General features: G+C 42.6%; 1 protein-coding gene across 4 annotated transcripts in view; it reads right to left on the bottom strand.

Moving 5' to 3' along the window:
- The window catches only part of ADAMTS12 (ADAM metallopeptidase with thrombospondin type 1 motif 12), a 331,317-nt gene that overhangs the window by 126,412 nt on the left and 188,834 nt on the right, over positions 1-16,071 (bottom strand). For all 4 annotated transcript variants that reach the window (XM_023239156.2, XM_023239155.2, XM_045038312.1 and 1 more), the window contains 2 exons: positions 15,732-15,928; positions 14,738-14,821 (listed from right to left, as the gene is read on the bottom strand). In XM_023239156.2, coding sequence (XP_023094924.2) covers positions 14,738-14,821; positions 15,732-15,928 — 281 coding nt within the window. The remainder of the gene's footprint in view (positions 1-14,737; positions 14,822-15,731; positions 15,929-16,071) is intronic.

The raw sequence follows: 16,071 nt of genomic DNA, 5'->3' as shown, positions 1-16,071 counted from the left end.
AGTTTACTGTGCTCAGGGCTCATCACAGAAGCTCTCAGAAGCAACCAAGTGTGACAAGCTCTGGCTGGGCACCTCAGATATCTGTTAGGCAGGAATCTGGCAGAGGCCAACTTACTCCCTGCTTTAAATACCATCACTCTCATGACTTTTATCAAAAGAATCCTAAGGACAGAAGTGCAGGACAGAAATTATCACTGGAACAAGTAGCCCTTGAAGAAAAATTAAAACTGCATTAGCCAAGACCAAGAGCTGTTTGAAGTCACATCTCTAGCAGCACTCTGCTTCCTAAGCCACTACGATTCCAAAGAGGCATTTTTACTTCTAATGCAACAACAGAAAATGATTTTCAACAAAAAGCTTCTTCCTTGCATGAGAACTCCTACAACCTGGGTTTCCATTTTGGTCTCACATCTGCGGATGAAGGGCAGAGGATGACATAATCTCTCTAGGCTTCTAACCAGTTGGAATCATTAGCTGTCTGACAACAATTAGGTTGCTGCATTGGATGCCCCCAGCCTGCAATTTCAAGGGCTGCTGAATAATCTATTTGGGCCATTGTTACGACCCAGGATGGGAAGAGAGGGCTTGTTCCAAATTAACTGGCTGAACACTTGTCAAATGGAGGGGGACAGATAATCATCTTTATTTGAATTTCTAAAGGAGATGTTCCTTTTCCCTTGCCCCATTTCTTTGGGGTCTCTATATCAAGCTGGCCCTCCTCCAGGGTGGATTCTACCTGGAGAATGACTACTTCCATTGATCTACTCTAACCTGAGTCTATCACTCTGGCCTCAGTCCAAGAAGTTCAAGACAATCTCTACATCAAACTATGAACTTGCTTCTCCACTACTCTGCATTTTGCTAAGGCCACACCCAAAGCAAACAAGGCTTGAGAGGCTTCAGTTGCCTATTAAAGGCACTTCCAGGTGCCCACCCACCCCCTCCACACACATACATGCTAATTAACCACCACAGACCACCTGCCTTTCATGAAAACGCAGAAAGGTGGCTCATCATCAGACATGAAAACCCATGGAATTGCTTAGCATTATGAATTTAAATAGAAGAAACAGACTTCTTAATTTACTAATCCTCACTGTTCTGTCATCCAGCAGAATCATGTATGGTGGAAAGGGAGGAGGAATTATGGGGGCCTAGCTGGGTACAGGGTCAGCCTCCTATTCATCTAGTCAACCCTACCTAGTCAACCCTACCAGAACCAAGGCTTACACCCACCATAGGGAATTGGCAAGGGGGCATAAAGCAGGAATGGAAGGAAAGAGAATGGAAGGCACGAGAAAGAAAAGAGAAGTAAATAAAAAGGGAGAGAGGGGGCGCTTGGGTGGCGCAGTCGGTTAAGCGTCCGACTTCGGCCAGGTCACAATCTCGCGGTCCATGAGTTCGAGCCCCGCGTTGGGCTCTGGGCTGATGGCTCAGAGCCTGGAGCCTGTTTCCGATTCTGTGTCTCCCTCTCTCTCTGCCCCTCCCCCGTTCATGCTCTGTCTCTCTCTGTCCCAAAAATAAATATAAACGTTGAATAAAAAGGGAGAGAGGAAGGAAAGAAAAGAGAGGAAATATTTCTTGATCATTATGTGATCTGTGTGCCAGATACTTTCACATATATTCTTTCATTTCATTTAATTGCATCTTCTCGGCATTATTTCTAAAGAAAACATTGTTATTTTCATTTACAAGAGGGAATTGAACCTCAGAGAAGTGAAAAACGAGCTGAAGGTGATTTGAGTCAGATACTGAATCAAAGACCCCAAGAACGAGGGCTCCTGGGTGAAGCATGGTTCCAGTGGGTGGCCAGCCTCATTAGAAGACAGCTCCTTCACACAGGAAGGTAGATTATCAAACAAAGCATCAACTACAATTTGATTGCCTTGAAGTCTGTTTTCAACCCTTCATTTCTTTGTTTGGTTATGGGCTTTTATTGTTTTGTGTGTGGGAGGAGGTCTCTGAGAGAATGCTCATTAATTAAAAAAAAAAAAAAGACCATTTAGAATTATTCCAAAGGAAAACAACTACTTAGGCATAAGTCTAACAAAACATATGCAAGATCTGTGTCCTGAAAATCACAACATGCTGATCAAAGAGCAGAGGCTCAATGTAAATTTCACACTTTATACAAATACTGACTCAGATGGATCACATCTGAAATGTAAAATGTAAAACTATACAACTTTTCAAAAAAAAAATCATAGGAGAACATCTTGGAGACCTGGGGCTAGGCAAGGAGTTCATAGATTTGACACTAAGGACATCATACATAAAAGGGAAAACTGAAAAACTGGACTTCACCAAAATTAAAACCTTTTGCTGTGAGAGATAGCTTTGAAGGGAATGAAAACATGAACTACAGATTGGAAGGAAATCTTTATTAGACAAAGGACTTGTACAAAGAATACATGAAGATCTCTCAAAACTCAACAATAAAAAATAACGACAGAAAACAAACAAACATGAAATCTCATTTCACTGCAGAGGATGTACAGATGACAAAAAAGCACATGAAAAGATGTTCAACCTCATTCGCCATCAGAGAATTGTTACCTAAAACCACAATGAGATGTTACTACAGGCCTCTCAGAACAGACACAATTAAAGACAGTGGCAGCACCCAATCAATGGGGAGGATGTGGGGAAGTTGGCCACAGGTAACACTGCTGGTAAGAGGGCAAGATGCTACAGCCACTACAGAAAACAGGTGGATAGTTTCCTTAAAACAAACAAACAAACATGCAACCACCCCCTGACCCAGCAATTGCATCCCTGGACATTTATCCCAGAGAAATGGAAGACTTGTGTTCACACAAGATCCTGTAGGAGAATGTTCATACTAGCAAAAAACTGGAACAACCCAAATATCCCTCAATGAGTGAATGGTTAAACAAACTGGTAAATACCGTGGAATGCTACCCAGCACTGAAATAGAACAAACACTTGAATGCACACAATTTGGATGTATTCTTGAGGGAAATACCTTGAATGAAAAAAATCCAATCTCAAGAGGTTATGTCCTCTGTGATTACATTTATATATTTTTATTACATATATTGCAATATATTTATATTACAAATGACACAATTATAGAGATAGAGAACAAGCTAGTGCTTTCCAGGGGTTAGGTTGGTAGGTGGAAGGCAGGTCCAAAAGCATGGCACGAGTTGTCCTTGTAATGAAACTACTCTGTATTGTGGCAGTAGTCACATAAATTTACATGTGTTAAAACTGCATAGACGTAAATGCACACATACACACACACTTACACACACAAATCAGTTCCTATAAAACTGATGAAATCTGAATAAGGTAAGGGTTTGTATTCATTTCTTGGTTATGATATTATACTAGAGTTATGCAAGATGTTATCACTTGGAGAAGGTGAGTGAAGGATATAAAGGATTTCTCTGTGCTATTTCTTCCAACTGCATGTGACTCTATAATTATTTCAAAACAAAAATATTTTAAAAATATCTTAAAAATGATAACCGGTCTGAATAAAGGCTTGAGGGTTGCAACAGAAAATCTTACAATGCACTTTCCAGTATGATTCTATGTGGGTTACTTACTAGTTAGTCGTATGTGCAATCCCATAGCTTTGAATCAAAGGGAAGCTGTACTCTTTGAGATGGGTTACAGTGGGTAGGAAGAGCCCACACACTCACACACCCACACCCTGCACACTTCACACACCTACGCAAAGGTTTAAGTTCCCTGTTTAAGTAGCCATGAATATAAGAACTTATTAGGGTTAAGGTGACCACACAGACAGAAGCAGAGGGAGGCCATCTCAGAATATTCTTCGGCTCACAAAATCCCTGGTGGGGGCACACAGCTCAAAGTGGGATACCACCAGATTGGAAAAGCTCAATTTTTGCTTCATTATTGCCCTTTTATATGTTGGCTGGACTCACCACTTTGGAAGACTTACATACTAATCCGTGAATGTCTGTTTAAGGAAAAGTGAATGTTTACAAACCTCTCCTCTCCCCGAGCCAAATTCAGTGTCAGCAAGGACACATCTTCATCGTGGGGAAAGCAGAGTCATTTTCCAGATGTTGAAGCATAAACTCTGCTTCCAGTTTTCCCATAAATTACTAAGAGCTCATTTCCCTGAAGGGCCTTAGGTATTAGGCATTCAGTCCTTTCGCTTCAACAGTGAGGAAATGCAGGCCAGAGAGGGGCAGTACTTTAGCCAAGTCACACAGCAGGTGTTGGCAGAGCTGGGCTTCAACCCAGGTTTGCGGCTACTAGTCCAGGACTAGTGATTTCCAAACCGTTGAAGACTTCTCTAAGTCTAGAAACTTCTGTAAGTTTAGACTTTTAAGTCTAGAAACTTCTGGAAGTTTAGACTTCAAAAAGTCTAAACTTTTTGCTTGAACAATACGAAAGATTTAACGATTAGCCCAGTGGATGATTTTTGCTTATTTCTTCTCCCCCAGGTCACACTGGGGAGGAGACAAACACAGGAAGAGATGCTCTACTTCTGAGACCCCCAGCTCTCCATCCTCCTCCTGCTCTCTGGCCACTTCTCAGGCTCCTCCCAGGCTCTCTGTCCTTCTTTTGGCTCACTGCTCATTTCACTCTCAATCACAGTCAGATTTTGGGACATCACCTATATGCTGCTGACTCTTGAATCTACATCTCATTCCAAACCTCTCTTAGAGTGCAAACTCATGCACCCAAATCTCTTGAGGGACACCTTCTGGATGGCACCACTCAGCCATCCCTGAAATCCTCCCCCAACAATCTTAACCTGCTATTCTTCCTGCTTCCTCGAAGTTGAACCGCCATCAACTTAGTGGCCTAATCTTAGAAACACCGGTGTCCACCTGTTGGTCTCCTCTCCCTCCATATCCTGCTTCCCCATCTGTCCTCAGGTGCTGTTAAATCTACCTCCCCTCCATTTTTATTCCCAACTGCCCTAGCTGAAGCTCTGATCATTTCATGCCTGAGTTTCTGTTTGCATCATTTCTGAACTGTTCTCCCTCTTTCTTCTTCGTTGTTAAATCCATCCTCTGTTGTTGCCAGGCTGATCGAGTCAAAACCAGAGTCTGCCCATATCATGACCCATGGCTCAAGACTCTTCAAAGCCTGACCTCTAGGAAGTTCTCCCTTCACCTGCATGCAACCTCACAGTTTATGCTCTGGCAACATTCAGACTACTGATATTACCTCCAACCCCCCTTCCCCCCCCCCCCCCACCACCAAATGCCACACACCATGGTCTATTTACCTTGCTGTTTTCAAGCTTTTCCTCTACCTAGAATGCCCTTCTCTCCTTTCTTACCCCTTCAACCTATTTAACATCCATTCATTCTTTAAGACTTAATTTGAGCATTTCCAGGAAGCCTTCCCTGACCTCACTCTGGATTAGGGTCCTGCCAGTTTATCTTGCACATACCTGGCTCACAGCACTTGCTGCCCTAGGTTAAAATGATCAAATTGTGTGCCTGTTTTCCTCCTTAGCTTTTTCAGAATAAGGTCTGAGGCGTATTCCCCTACTTATCTTAGGCACTGCACATAGCCTGGCACATGGCAGGTGTACAGACTAAACTGAGGCTGTGCACCACCCCCCAAGGAATGGAGAAAAGGTGAAGAATACATCCACTGAGCCAGACAAAAGTGCAGCTCACATGGGTAAGAGGTTTTGTGGTGGGTCAGTAAAGAGGAAAGATCTCCTGTGGATTAGAGAAGCAAAACGTAAGGGGTCAGAAGTGTAAGAATAGAGCAAAAACCATCTGTAATAATAATTTTGGTGCCTTGAGGTAGGAACTGCTGGGAGGCAGTTCTACATGGATCGTTCATGTTTCTTCACATCATGTGAGCAAAAGCATGGACAGCTTTTATATCTCCCCAAGGATGTTGTGTGGAAATAGGCTAGAGTACAGAGAGAATGTCCCCCTCCAGGGAAGAGGACAGATTTATTTGCTGTCTAGAATAAAAAGGATAATGACTCCCTCTGGGGCACAAGCTGACAGGTTTGCTCACAACCTCTTTTAAAGGACTGTGATAAAACCCACTGTGTGCACAGCATCCACCCAGGCTGCCCCTTTCACCCCCTTGAAGGGACAACGAGGGGAAGCTGCAAACATGAAGCTCCTGCCTCATGCTGTGCTGTGAGTAATAAAGTCCTCTATCTCTGACCCAGAAGTCTCACGTCTTCTCCCAGCATCGCATCCAGGAAAGCATGGCAGGATAACTAGTGAGCTCGCAAGGAGAATAAAATCTAAGACCCTTCACAGTTCTCGACAAAAATGAGGAGAATGGACAAAAGGTGACTATGGAGTCATGAGAACTATGTTGAGGTTGAACCATCTACACACATGGGTCAGCGTGGTTGTTGAGATTTGCTAGCTGTGGGACTACTGGCAGAGGGAGTGGAGGAGAGGAAAAGGAGCTGAAAAGTAGATGTCAACAATGTGTTCTCACATCCCAACATTCCTACAAAGTGATTCTGGAATAATCTGAGGGTTAGTCACCAATGAGAAAATAAAATGTTAGGAACTAAAGTCTTCCCCCAAAATTCTGCTTGCTTTCTCCCTACTACTTTTGTCATTTTTTTTTTTTTACAGACAAAGCAAGTGCATAATTAACTAAGTTGCTGATCATTTGCTGATCATTTGTGGATCATTGCAAGCTGGTACCTTGTCCCTGTGTAGAACTTCCATCTACAATATGTGATATTTAACACAAGTTCAGTAACGGTGTCATCAGGATCCCTTACGACTTTTCTACTAAATGTCATGACTCTTCCAGGAGGTTTTAAGTGAGCACAACTTTTCTGCACTCCCTCAGCCTCTTACTCTCCAAGTCTCATAAGACTTACTCTCCAAGTCTCATTAGTCCAGGAAACACTTGTTGCATTTAGTTTCTTGAATGCACTTGATCACAGGAGCCCCAAGAAGCATAATTAACGGTGCCTCAAAACCATGAGCACCAAGCATGCCCAAGACGCAGAAGAATTTTGGGGAGGTCATACTGGCTCACTGAATATGGGGAGACTTGAGCATGTTCCATAAAGCATCCTTGTAATTATGTGAGCTTGTCAACACAGACCCCCATCCGTGCTAATTTTACCCCTAGTTTCCTCTGTAAACAAAAATAGATTTCCCTTTTTGTTCTTTCACTGTTTTTTCTTCTCACCATAGTTTCTCAAATGGGTCCAACTTCCTCTTTCCTACTCGTTTGAGTACTCAACCCCATCAGGGAGAAGACCTCAAGGAAATCTGCAACAGGTCACAGAAACAGCCCCAAGTGGGAGACAGGAAATGAACCTGCAAAATGTGGCTTTTGTTATAAATTGTTCTCTCTTGGTAAGCTCTCTGTATAATGAAAAAAAAAAATCTTGTATGGATTTCCTTGGAATTCCTAGTAACAGCTTGTGATTCAAAGCACAACCTGGATTATGTTCTGCCAGCCAGGCTTAGGTTCCTAAGAAAAAAGATACTGGACAGAGAAAAGAAAATAGTACAAAGTTTTACATGAAAACTAAGGAATAATTCACCTATCAGACAAAAAGTCTTGATTAAAAAAGAAGTGATGAGTGTATAAATTCTTTGCCAATATTTTTGACATTTATCCCAAAAGAGCTGTGATTATGTAGCGTAATACAGACCTAGAAATCCCCCTGGGGACAGGGGAAATCACCAGCCTGAATTCCCAAAGCTAACAGGTCTTTAACTCTAGAGTGTCCTAAAAGGAAACCCAACATTAAATCACTTGGAGACCAAGAGGGAAATTCATTCTCTGTGAAAACAGTCACCGTCTTCCTGTCAGTCAGCCCTCCCACCACTCTTTCAAGCCAGCCTGACACCCTCAGGCTCCACCCCCGATGGCACAGTGACTGCGACCCATCTGGCCTCATCCCAGCTCACTCTCTCTTTTCCCTCTTTTTTCCCTATCATCCTGTTCTTAAAAGGAGTCCCAGCTTATGACCCTAATCTTGTCCTTCAGATTTTCTATTTTCCTTCAACAACTCTGCATGGTTTCCTCATCTGTGAAATGAGCATAGCAGCAACATACAGGGTTGTGGTTGGGCCTGCGTGATGATGATGACAGGAAGAAGAATCACACCAACAGTAACATTTACTGAGTGGTTTCTACAAGCCAGATGCTATGCTAACTCCTGCAGGAATTAACATGTCTGATTCTCACAGCAACCCTAGGAAGTAGGTATTATTATCCCCATTTTACAGAATGAAGAAATGGAGGCACAGACGTGTCAAATAACCTACCAAAGATCATACAGCTGGAAAGGGGAGGGACTAATGATAAATCTGATCCTCTCCTTGATGTCAACTGCTCACAAGTGTTGGAGGGAGGGGACTAATCCTATCCCTAGCCCTTGGCCCAAAAGGGGAACAGGGAGGCCATCCAATGAATTGGTCTAAAGTGGAAAGGGCTTGAGGCCAGGTCTGTGTCCAAGTCCTTAAGGGAGAATAAAAAGTTCAAAGGACAGGATTAGGGTCATAAAATGACAATGAGAGCTTGGTTCAGGGCTACAGGAAAGCAGAACAGGAATGAGAGCACATGGGCTCATATCTGAAGCTACTAGGATTTCATGCCCCACAATGTCTCAGTATGCCTGATATGTCCTTCCAGCATATTTTTTTGAGCACTTCAGTTTCCACTGGTCTGAAATATGACCACCTAGTCTTTGAGAAAGCCACCAGTTGCTCCAAATTTAATACCGTCTCAGATCCTTCTAGTTTATTCTCAAAACGTGATGAAAATCCATAGTTGTTTTTAGGTAGCAGTGAATGACAAACAAAAACTGCACTTTACACATCATCAACCATAGTGTCTTTTGAACCTACCACAGAAAATGAAGCCCCAAAATGGTGTTAGCTGTCAGATGTGATTAGAATAAGAAAGATGAGAGTTGTAGAAAGTTATTATGGAAGAGGCCTACCTCAGAGACCCTGCCTCAGTATTCCCTGATGTGGGAAACAAAGACAGAGGAAAATGGCAGATAAAATTAAATTTCCTTATAACCTGCAGCCCATTGACAAATACTTGAGGCTGGCAGAGTAAAACTTTTCTCCAGGGAACTCCCTCCTATCTTAATGTTAATGTTTTGCTAGAGGGAAAACAACCTTAGCTTGACCATAGCTAGGCCTCCAGGATCCTGGGAGTCTTCTTTAGCATACGAAAATCTCACTGGAAACTTCCCCTGGACTTTACCTCCCCCAACTCCCAAATATATAAGCAGTCTCTCCACAGGGTCTGGGGCAGCTCTTCCTGCCCATGGGTCCTGTCCCCGGGCTTTAATAAAAGCATGTTTTTGCACCAAAGATGTCTTCAAGAATTCTTTCTTGGCCATCAGCTCCAGACCCCATGAAACCCACTATCACCCCAAAACCTCATCATTCTCCACCTCATATCACTTTCCATAGAGCCCTAGAACTATCTCTCTAATGACTTTCTTTCCATTTCATCTCTTAGTTTGAAACCATCCCGAAGCTCCCACGGAATTTGATCCAAATCCCTTTTATGGGCTCTATCCCTTACCAGGCTTGTCATAACAGTGGCTGACCCTCATCTTTGTCCTGACTGCTGATTTCATGTGCTCACTCTTTCCCTTATCTATTACGTACCAATAGGGCTAGATGGTGAGCAACACCGGACCCAGCCTCCGCCTTTAAGTCTTACATACTAATGAAGGGAAGTGCATCAGTCAGATATAAAATTACAACTGTGATATGCGCTGTAAAGAAGAAATACATAGCATTGTGAAAGTGTATAATAGAATCTTACTGGGCGTGGAGGTCAGGGAAGGCTTCCTCAGTGAACTGACTCTTGAGCTGATATCTGAAGGATTAAGGTGTCAACTAAGTGAAGACAGGAAGGAAGACAGTCCAGGCAACAAGACCAGTGGCAGGAGAACCATGAGGAGAAGACTACTGCTCTATCCCAAAAGTAAAGGGGGCATAGTAAGAGATGAGAGAGGGAATCATAAAAGCGTTGTATGGCTTTAAACCGGGGGGGGGGGGAGTGGGTATGATTGGATTACCATTTTTCTTAATGTTTATTTGTTTTTGAGAGAGAGACAGCATGAGCAGGGGAGGGGCAGAGAGAGAGGGAGACACAGAATCTGAAGCAGATTCCAGGCTCTGAGCTGGCAGCACAGAGCTTGAAGCGGGGCTCAAACTCATGAACCGTGAGATCATGACCTGCGCCCGAGTCAGACACTTAATGGACTGAGCCACCCAGGCACCCCAGATTACCATTGTGACATCATCCTGGCGGCAATGAGAAAATGAGATCAAAAGGAATCCAAGTCGACCAAAGTAAACACAACTGTAGCCCAGGAAAAAGATAACTGTTTTTTTGAATTAAAGTGATAGAAACGGAAAGAATCAGATAAAATTGGCCGCCCCTAATGATGGACTGGATATGAGGGGTGGGAGGAGGTGACATGGTTGTCCTCTGGATCTCTGGCTTCCACACCTGGAAGGGTGATGATGTCAGCACAGAAACAGGGAACAAACCTGTTGCATGGAAGTGAGCAGGTTGTGACTGACTCTCCTCTCTCTTTCCTGTCCCCGCACAGTCCTGTCTCCTTTTTTCACAGCAAGGTTATTGAGGCTCCCATTTCGGGGTTCATTATCAGTGTTCACAAGGATGAGTCCTCATATGTAAGTGTTCAAGCTACTAACCACGCAGTTCCCTCTACCTGGAATGTCCTTCCTCACTCCTTCTCCTCCTCTACAACCCAGCTTAGCCTCCCCTATCTGGGGTGCTCTTTTACTCTTTCTTGTACTCATGGCAATCTCAATTTGAAAATTTCTTATTTTGTGCTTTTGTTCATTAGACTCTAAGCCTCTGAGAATCAGAAAATGAGACTCATATTAGTATTTGTTATCTTTAGAGGCCAACATAGCTTTTGACATACAGCTAATATACCACAACTCTCTTCTGATTCACAGATGGAGAAAAACAGGGTATGGAACAGTGATGTCACTTCACCTTTGCAGAGTTACCTACTGGATGAATGCACAGTAAGACTAGAACTCAGGTCTTCCTGCTCAGAGGAGTCCCCTCCCAAGAGCTCACATGCCTCTGGCTGCTTCCCTGATATCAGGTAAGGCTGGAATCATTGTTTGTTGTGGTTGGGGCTGCTCATTAGTCAAAGATTTGAAGAATAGCTTGAGCCACTATCTGGGAATCACAAAAATGAGAATTGCACATTGCAACTCTTCAATGAGCCAGCAATTCTACTGTCAAATTATGAACCTTGTACTACTTGGAGATTCTATAAAAGCCTGAATGAGGAAGATACTTGGCAAGCAAAAGGAAGAAAGCCATGGATTTTTTTTGTAGCAAATCATTTGTGTCTCTGCTCTTGCAAAATGAGGACAGGAAGAAGGAAAGTAATGTAATTGTGATGGAGTCAGAGAGCAGCCAATCAAATTCTTTCAAAGGGTTCTGTAAGGGTTGCTTTTAGGTAACCAACTTCAAATAATGAAACCATGAGTAAGGTAGAAGGGCCCACAGCGACCTCCAATTCCCTAGCTGAATACAAACAGGCCCATTAGGCAACCCACCTCAAAATATCCATAAGCCCTGGATGACCAATGGGTCATTGGTAACCCATTGGTTACTTACCCCAGGACACAGATACCAAAAAAGGAAAATTACATACGTTCCCATACCTCCTTACCTTCTCCCTTAACTATAGCCCCCACCCCCCCTCCTTTGCTGCCTTATGGCACAGAGTCTCTCCTTTGCTGTCCTGCCCACTGCTCCCTTGCAGTGTATTCAATAAACTTCTATCTCCTTTGTTCTGCTTTGTGAATTCTTTCACTGCCTGCACCTCCGGCTTCCAGACTATGGGGTCACCCCACATCCAATCGGGAGACCTCCACAGACTCCAAGTGGCATTGTTTCCCAGGGACAGAGAGATGTGGAGCTGTAAGGGCCTGATCCATGGAAGCCACAATTTGAGGTCTGACTAGCACTACCAGTGGCACTGCTGAGGGGAAAGGTTTTCCCTTTCACATTCAGAAGAAACTTCTTCTCTCTCTCTCTTTTTTTTTTTTTTTGTCTGAAAACCCTAAACTTCTACATATTCTGCAGCTAAGCATGCATATAGGCCAGACCATTACACAATAGTGAAATTTTGTCTTCCAAAGTATCAAAGCATAATTTTTACAAAGTTAAAAATGTAACTCTCATACAAATATATAGTAAGCATGATAAGAATGCATTTAACTCATTAATAAGAAGATAGACAAGATGTCCATGTTATGGAAACTGGTCTGGATCACCCGGCAGAAGAACCTAGCGGCACTCAGAGATCTTGGAAGGAAGGAGGTTTATTTTACACCGGTGCGCCCAGAGGAGATCATTCTCCAGAGATCTGAGCCCAGAGCATCAACAGAGGGGACAATTTATAGTCTGTGACTTCTGTATCCCTCATTAGTAGTAATTTGGCACCTGTGGCAAGCAGGGTAGGAAGGAAATCCCGGAAGGGGTGTCTTCTGACAAGGACTGGAATTCCCTTATCAGTCCTGTCGGCCATCTTATAACAGATTTTCCCCTAACATCCAAGCTAGTTCAAAGGCAGATATAGGAAAGTGATGTCACTACAGTTGGTGAAACTATAAAGAAAGAATGCTGGAATACGATTGCTAAATTAGATACAAAATCAGTTAATGTTCCAGAGACCCATAAAACCACAACTTTCAGAGTTCTCTTCTCTGCTGGACACAAATTATCCTCATCTCTACCAGGCAAGAACCATTTGTACCCTGTCAGTTAATACTTAACTTTACTGTCTGGGTCCTAATCAATAGTAAATAATAATCAAGGTTACATTCTCATAGAATCAGATAGGTCATGTTAGAGTTGAAAGGATACATTGCTTTTGTTTTGCTTGGTTTCTAATCACTGGATGAATTTTCATAACAAAATGTTCACAGGAAGGAAAATAATACACCCATCAATATTCTGAGATACCCAAAGTATGCTTGAGTGATTAGGAAAGTGGGGGATGGTAGCGGAGAGAGAAAGGAAAATGGATCCAGGCTCCAGATACTATTGTTTTTTAAATCTTCTGATTGTGGAGGCCAGAAAACCATAAATCTTGCCTTGAGCATTTTGATCTCAGGTCTCTTGCTGAGGGAGAGTTGAATGATGCCATTCTTCACATATTCAGCTGCTGGGTAAGGTCTATAGATTGCAAAGACATTCCATCAAGTTGGTTGGTTCATTAACTCACTAAGTTTCACTTCATTCATTTGTTTGTTAGGTGCTGGGATATAGCTAATAATAATAAAGAAGGGATTCACATTCTGATGGTGGCTAAGATAAACAAGAAAAGAGTAAACAAAGACAGAATATTAATGAATTGAGAGAGCAGTATCAATAAAGGAGTAAACTTCATTCTGTGATGGAGAAGACCAAGCAAGGTTGAGTAGGTTGGCCACTGAGACTTCTCTGGAGAGAGGCAGCAAGTAAACAGAGGTCTGACAGGTAAGAAGTTCCAGCCATCAGTACGGCGAAGGAAGGGGTATTTCAGGCATTGGGTAACATAAGCACACAAGCCATGAGGCTAAAGAGGGCCTTGTGTGTTCCAGAACCTATCTGAAGTCCAGGGTGTTCAAGGGTGGGAAACAAGGCAGAGAGTGACATACGGAAAGACGAGTGGATGGAGTCATGATGATCATGAAAATCTCTGCAGGACATGGCAGAAATTTTTTATTTTGTTCTAAAAACAACAGAAAGTTATTTAACAGTTCTGTGCAGTGGAGCAACGCAAATTTGCATTTAAGATTATCATTCTAACTGCTACATAGAGAATGGATTATGGAGGGCAAGTCTTAAAATAGGAAGACCACTTGGGAGTTCACTGCAATAAGAACCAATAAGACCTAAAGCAACATAATGACTGTAGAAATGATGAACAGTGGGTGACTTTGAGGTGTATTTTGAAGGTAGCCTTGTGGGCCTTGCTGTTGAATGTAGAAGAGAAGAAAAGCAGGATTCAAGACTCCTAGGCTTATGCTATGGTGAAGTAGCAAAATTTACTCAAATGGGTAACACAGAGGGTTGGAGAATGGGGTCAGGGGGAGGCAGAACTGAGACGATCGGGGCAGAGAGGAATCAAGAATTCCACTGCGGACTTACTAAGTTTGCCAGGACTATGGCCCATCCAGGGTGAGATGGCAAGGAGGCAACTGGATGTGAGTCTGGAGCTCAAGTAAAAGGTCTTGGTTTGAAGTATCAGTTGAGAGTCTCAGCATGTAGAAGACATGTAAATCTCTGAGAATAGATGACATTTCCAAGGGTAAATGTGCAGAGAGACAAGACAGTCCAGAGTTGAGGGACAAGAATTAATTATGCAAGAGGTAAATAAACAGTATAAAGGGTTCAACATTTCCATGTTGCTCCCAACTTTTATTGAAACCATGCAACCATTTCATGATTTAGTCTCTTTCACTGTGGAACACTCTTAGTCACTGCTGCAAACCTGATTTGTGTGTTACTAGATGAAATGACCATCAGATGAGTCCAATGACATATACCTCAGAAACATTCTCCATCTCCCACTCGACAGCACCAAATTCCCAAGAAAATAATACAGAAATATTATTTTCTTTCTTACTGGGCTTCTGAACACCCTTTGGTGTCCCGTTTCTCGTCTCTCAAGAGCTCTCCTGAAAAAAGAGGTAGGGAGGGTAAGGGTAAGGATGCAGGACAGTAGAGTGGAGAAACTATTCCTTACCTCTTCTTCTTCAAGTAGAATGAGCCGAACCACAACAATGTGAATTGCATTGCCAATACTTGGGTTATGGAACAACCCAGTGACCTAGAGTCAGAAACGGAAAACCATTAGCTCACATGCATAGATAAATACCAGAGTGTGTGTGTGTGTGTGGGGGGGGGAATAGCACTGTGATGCACTTGAAATAAATGTTATTTTATAGCTTAGGAATTCTGGGGGGAGTGCAACAAAGAGTGAGAAATGCCCCCTGGCCCAATCCATACTATGATACTTAACAGCAACCTTTCCAAGGTGACTGACTAGCTGTGTGCTTGAGGGACTGATGCCTTTCTTCCCTTTGACCCTTTCCCTGATCCATAGTCTTTCTCTCTTGTATTATCAGTTCATTAGTCAAATACCTTTTCCCGTCTCCATAAGACTAGCACTCTCTCTAACACTCTCTCTGGGAAGGCAGAAACACCAAGGATACAAAAGGGAAGTCTGGAATTAGGAGGGTCATGAACTTTATTCCAATTCTAATTCTAACTACCTTGAGGAAAGCATGTTCTAATTCTTTGCCTCAGTTTACTTATCTGTGCACTAACATAAATTGATGAGATAAAGTCACACTAAACGGATTGAGTCACTTGAGCAATACCCAGTAGAAAATATATGACAAATCCCAAATTTCCCTAGGATACACACCTTTAAGAGAAAGAATAATTAGCCCTGAATTTCCATCCTTCCTCACTTAGGCAGGGAATAGATTGATATATCTATATCTATCTATATGTATATACATATACATATACATATACATATATACATATACATATACATATATACATATACATATATACTATATATATATATATAGATAGATATATGTGTATAGATAGATATAGATACAGATATATGGAAAGAACAAAAAAGGTATCTCTTATTTTTGGAGGGTAGAGCATATCTAATGACACTGTTCGCCAGCTGCCTCTCCCCACTCCAGGGTCTGACATACCATGTTCATGATGGTGAGGATATAGGACTCCACATTGTCACTCCCATGATACTCAATCATCTTCGTGTCAGCCACCACCAGTGTCTCCACCCATCGCTCTTTACTGATGGAACGCCGAGACAGGCCTCTGCTAGGCCGGTGGTTCCTCTCCCACTTTTCTCGCTGTTGCTCTAGTGTCTGGGAGGTGGCAAGACTGTCTAAACATGAAGGAGAAGACAGTGGGCTAACTCTATGTATTCTCATATACTACTCACTTCTGCTTGTCAAGATGCAAGGCCATAAGTTTAACTTCTGTTTAACATTGTAGGAATGCAAGGTTCTTATATACATGACTGAAATG

The sequence above is a fragment of the Felis catus genome, chromosome A1, assembly GCF_018350175.1.
Source record: "Felis catus isolate Fca126 chromosome A1, F.catus_Fca126_mat1.0, whole genome shotgun sequence".
NCBI classification, from domain to species: domain Eukaryota; kingdom Metazoa; phylum Chordata; class Mammalia; order Carnivora; family Felidae; genus Felis; species Felis catus.
This window is presented reverse-complemented; position numbering and strand designations above follow the sequence as displayed.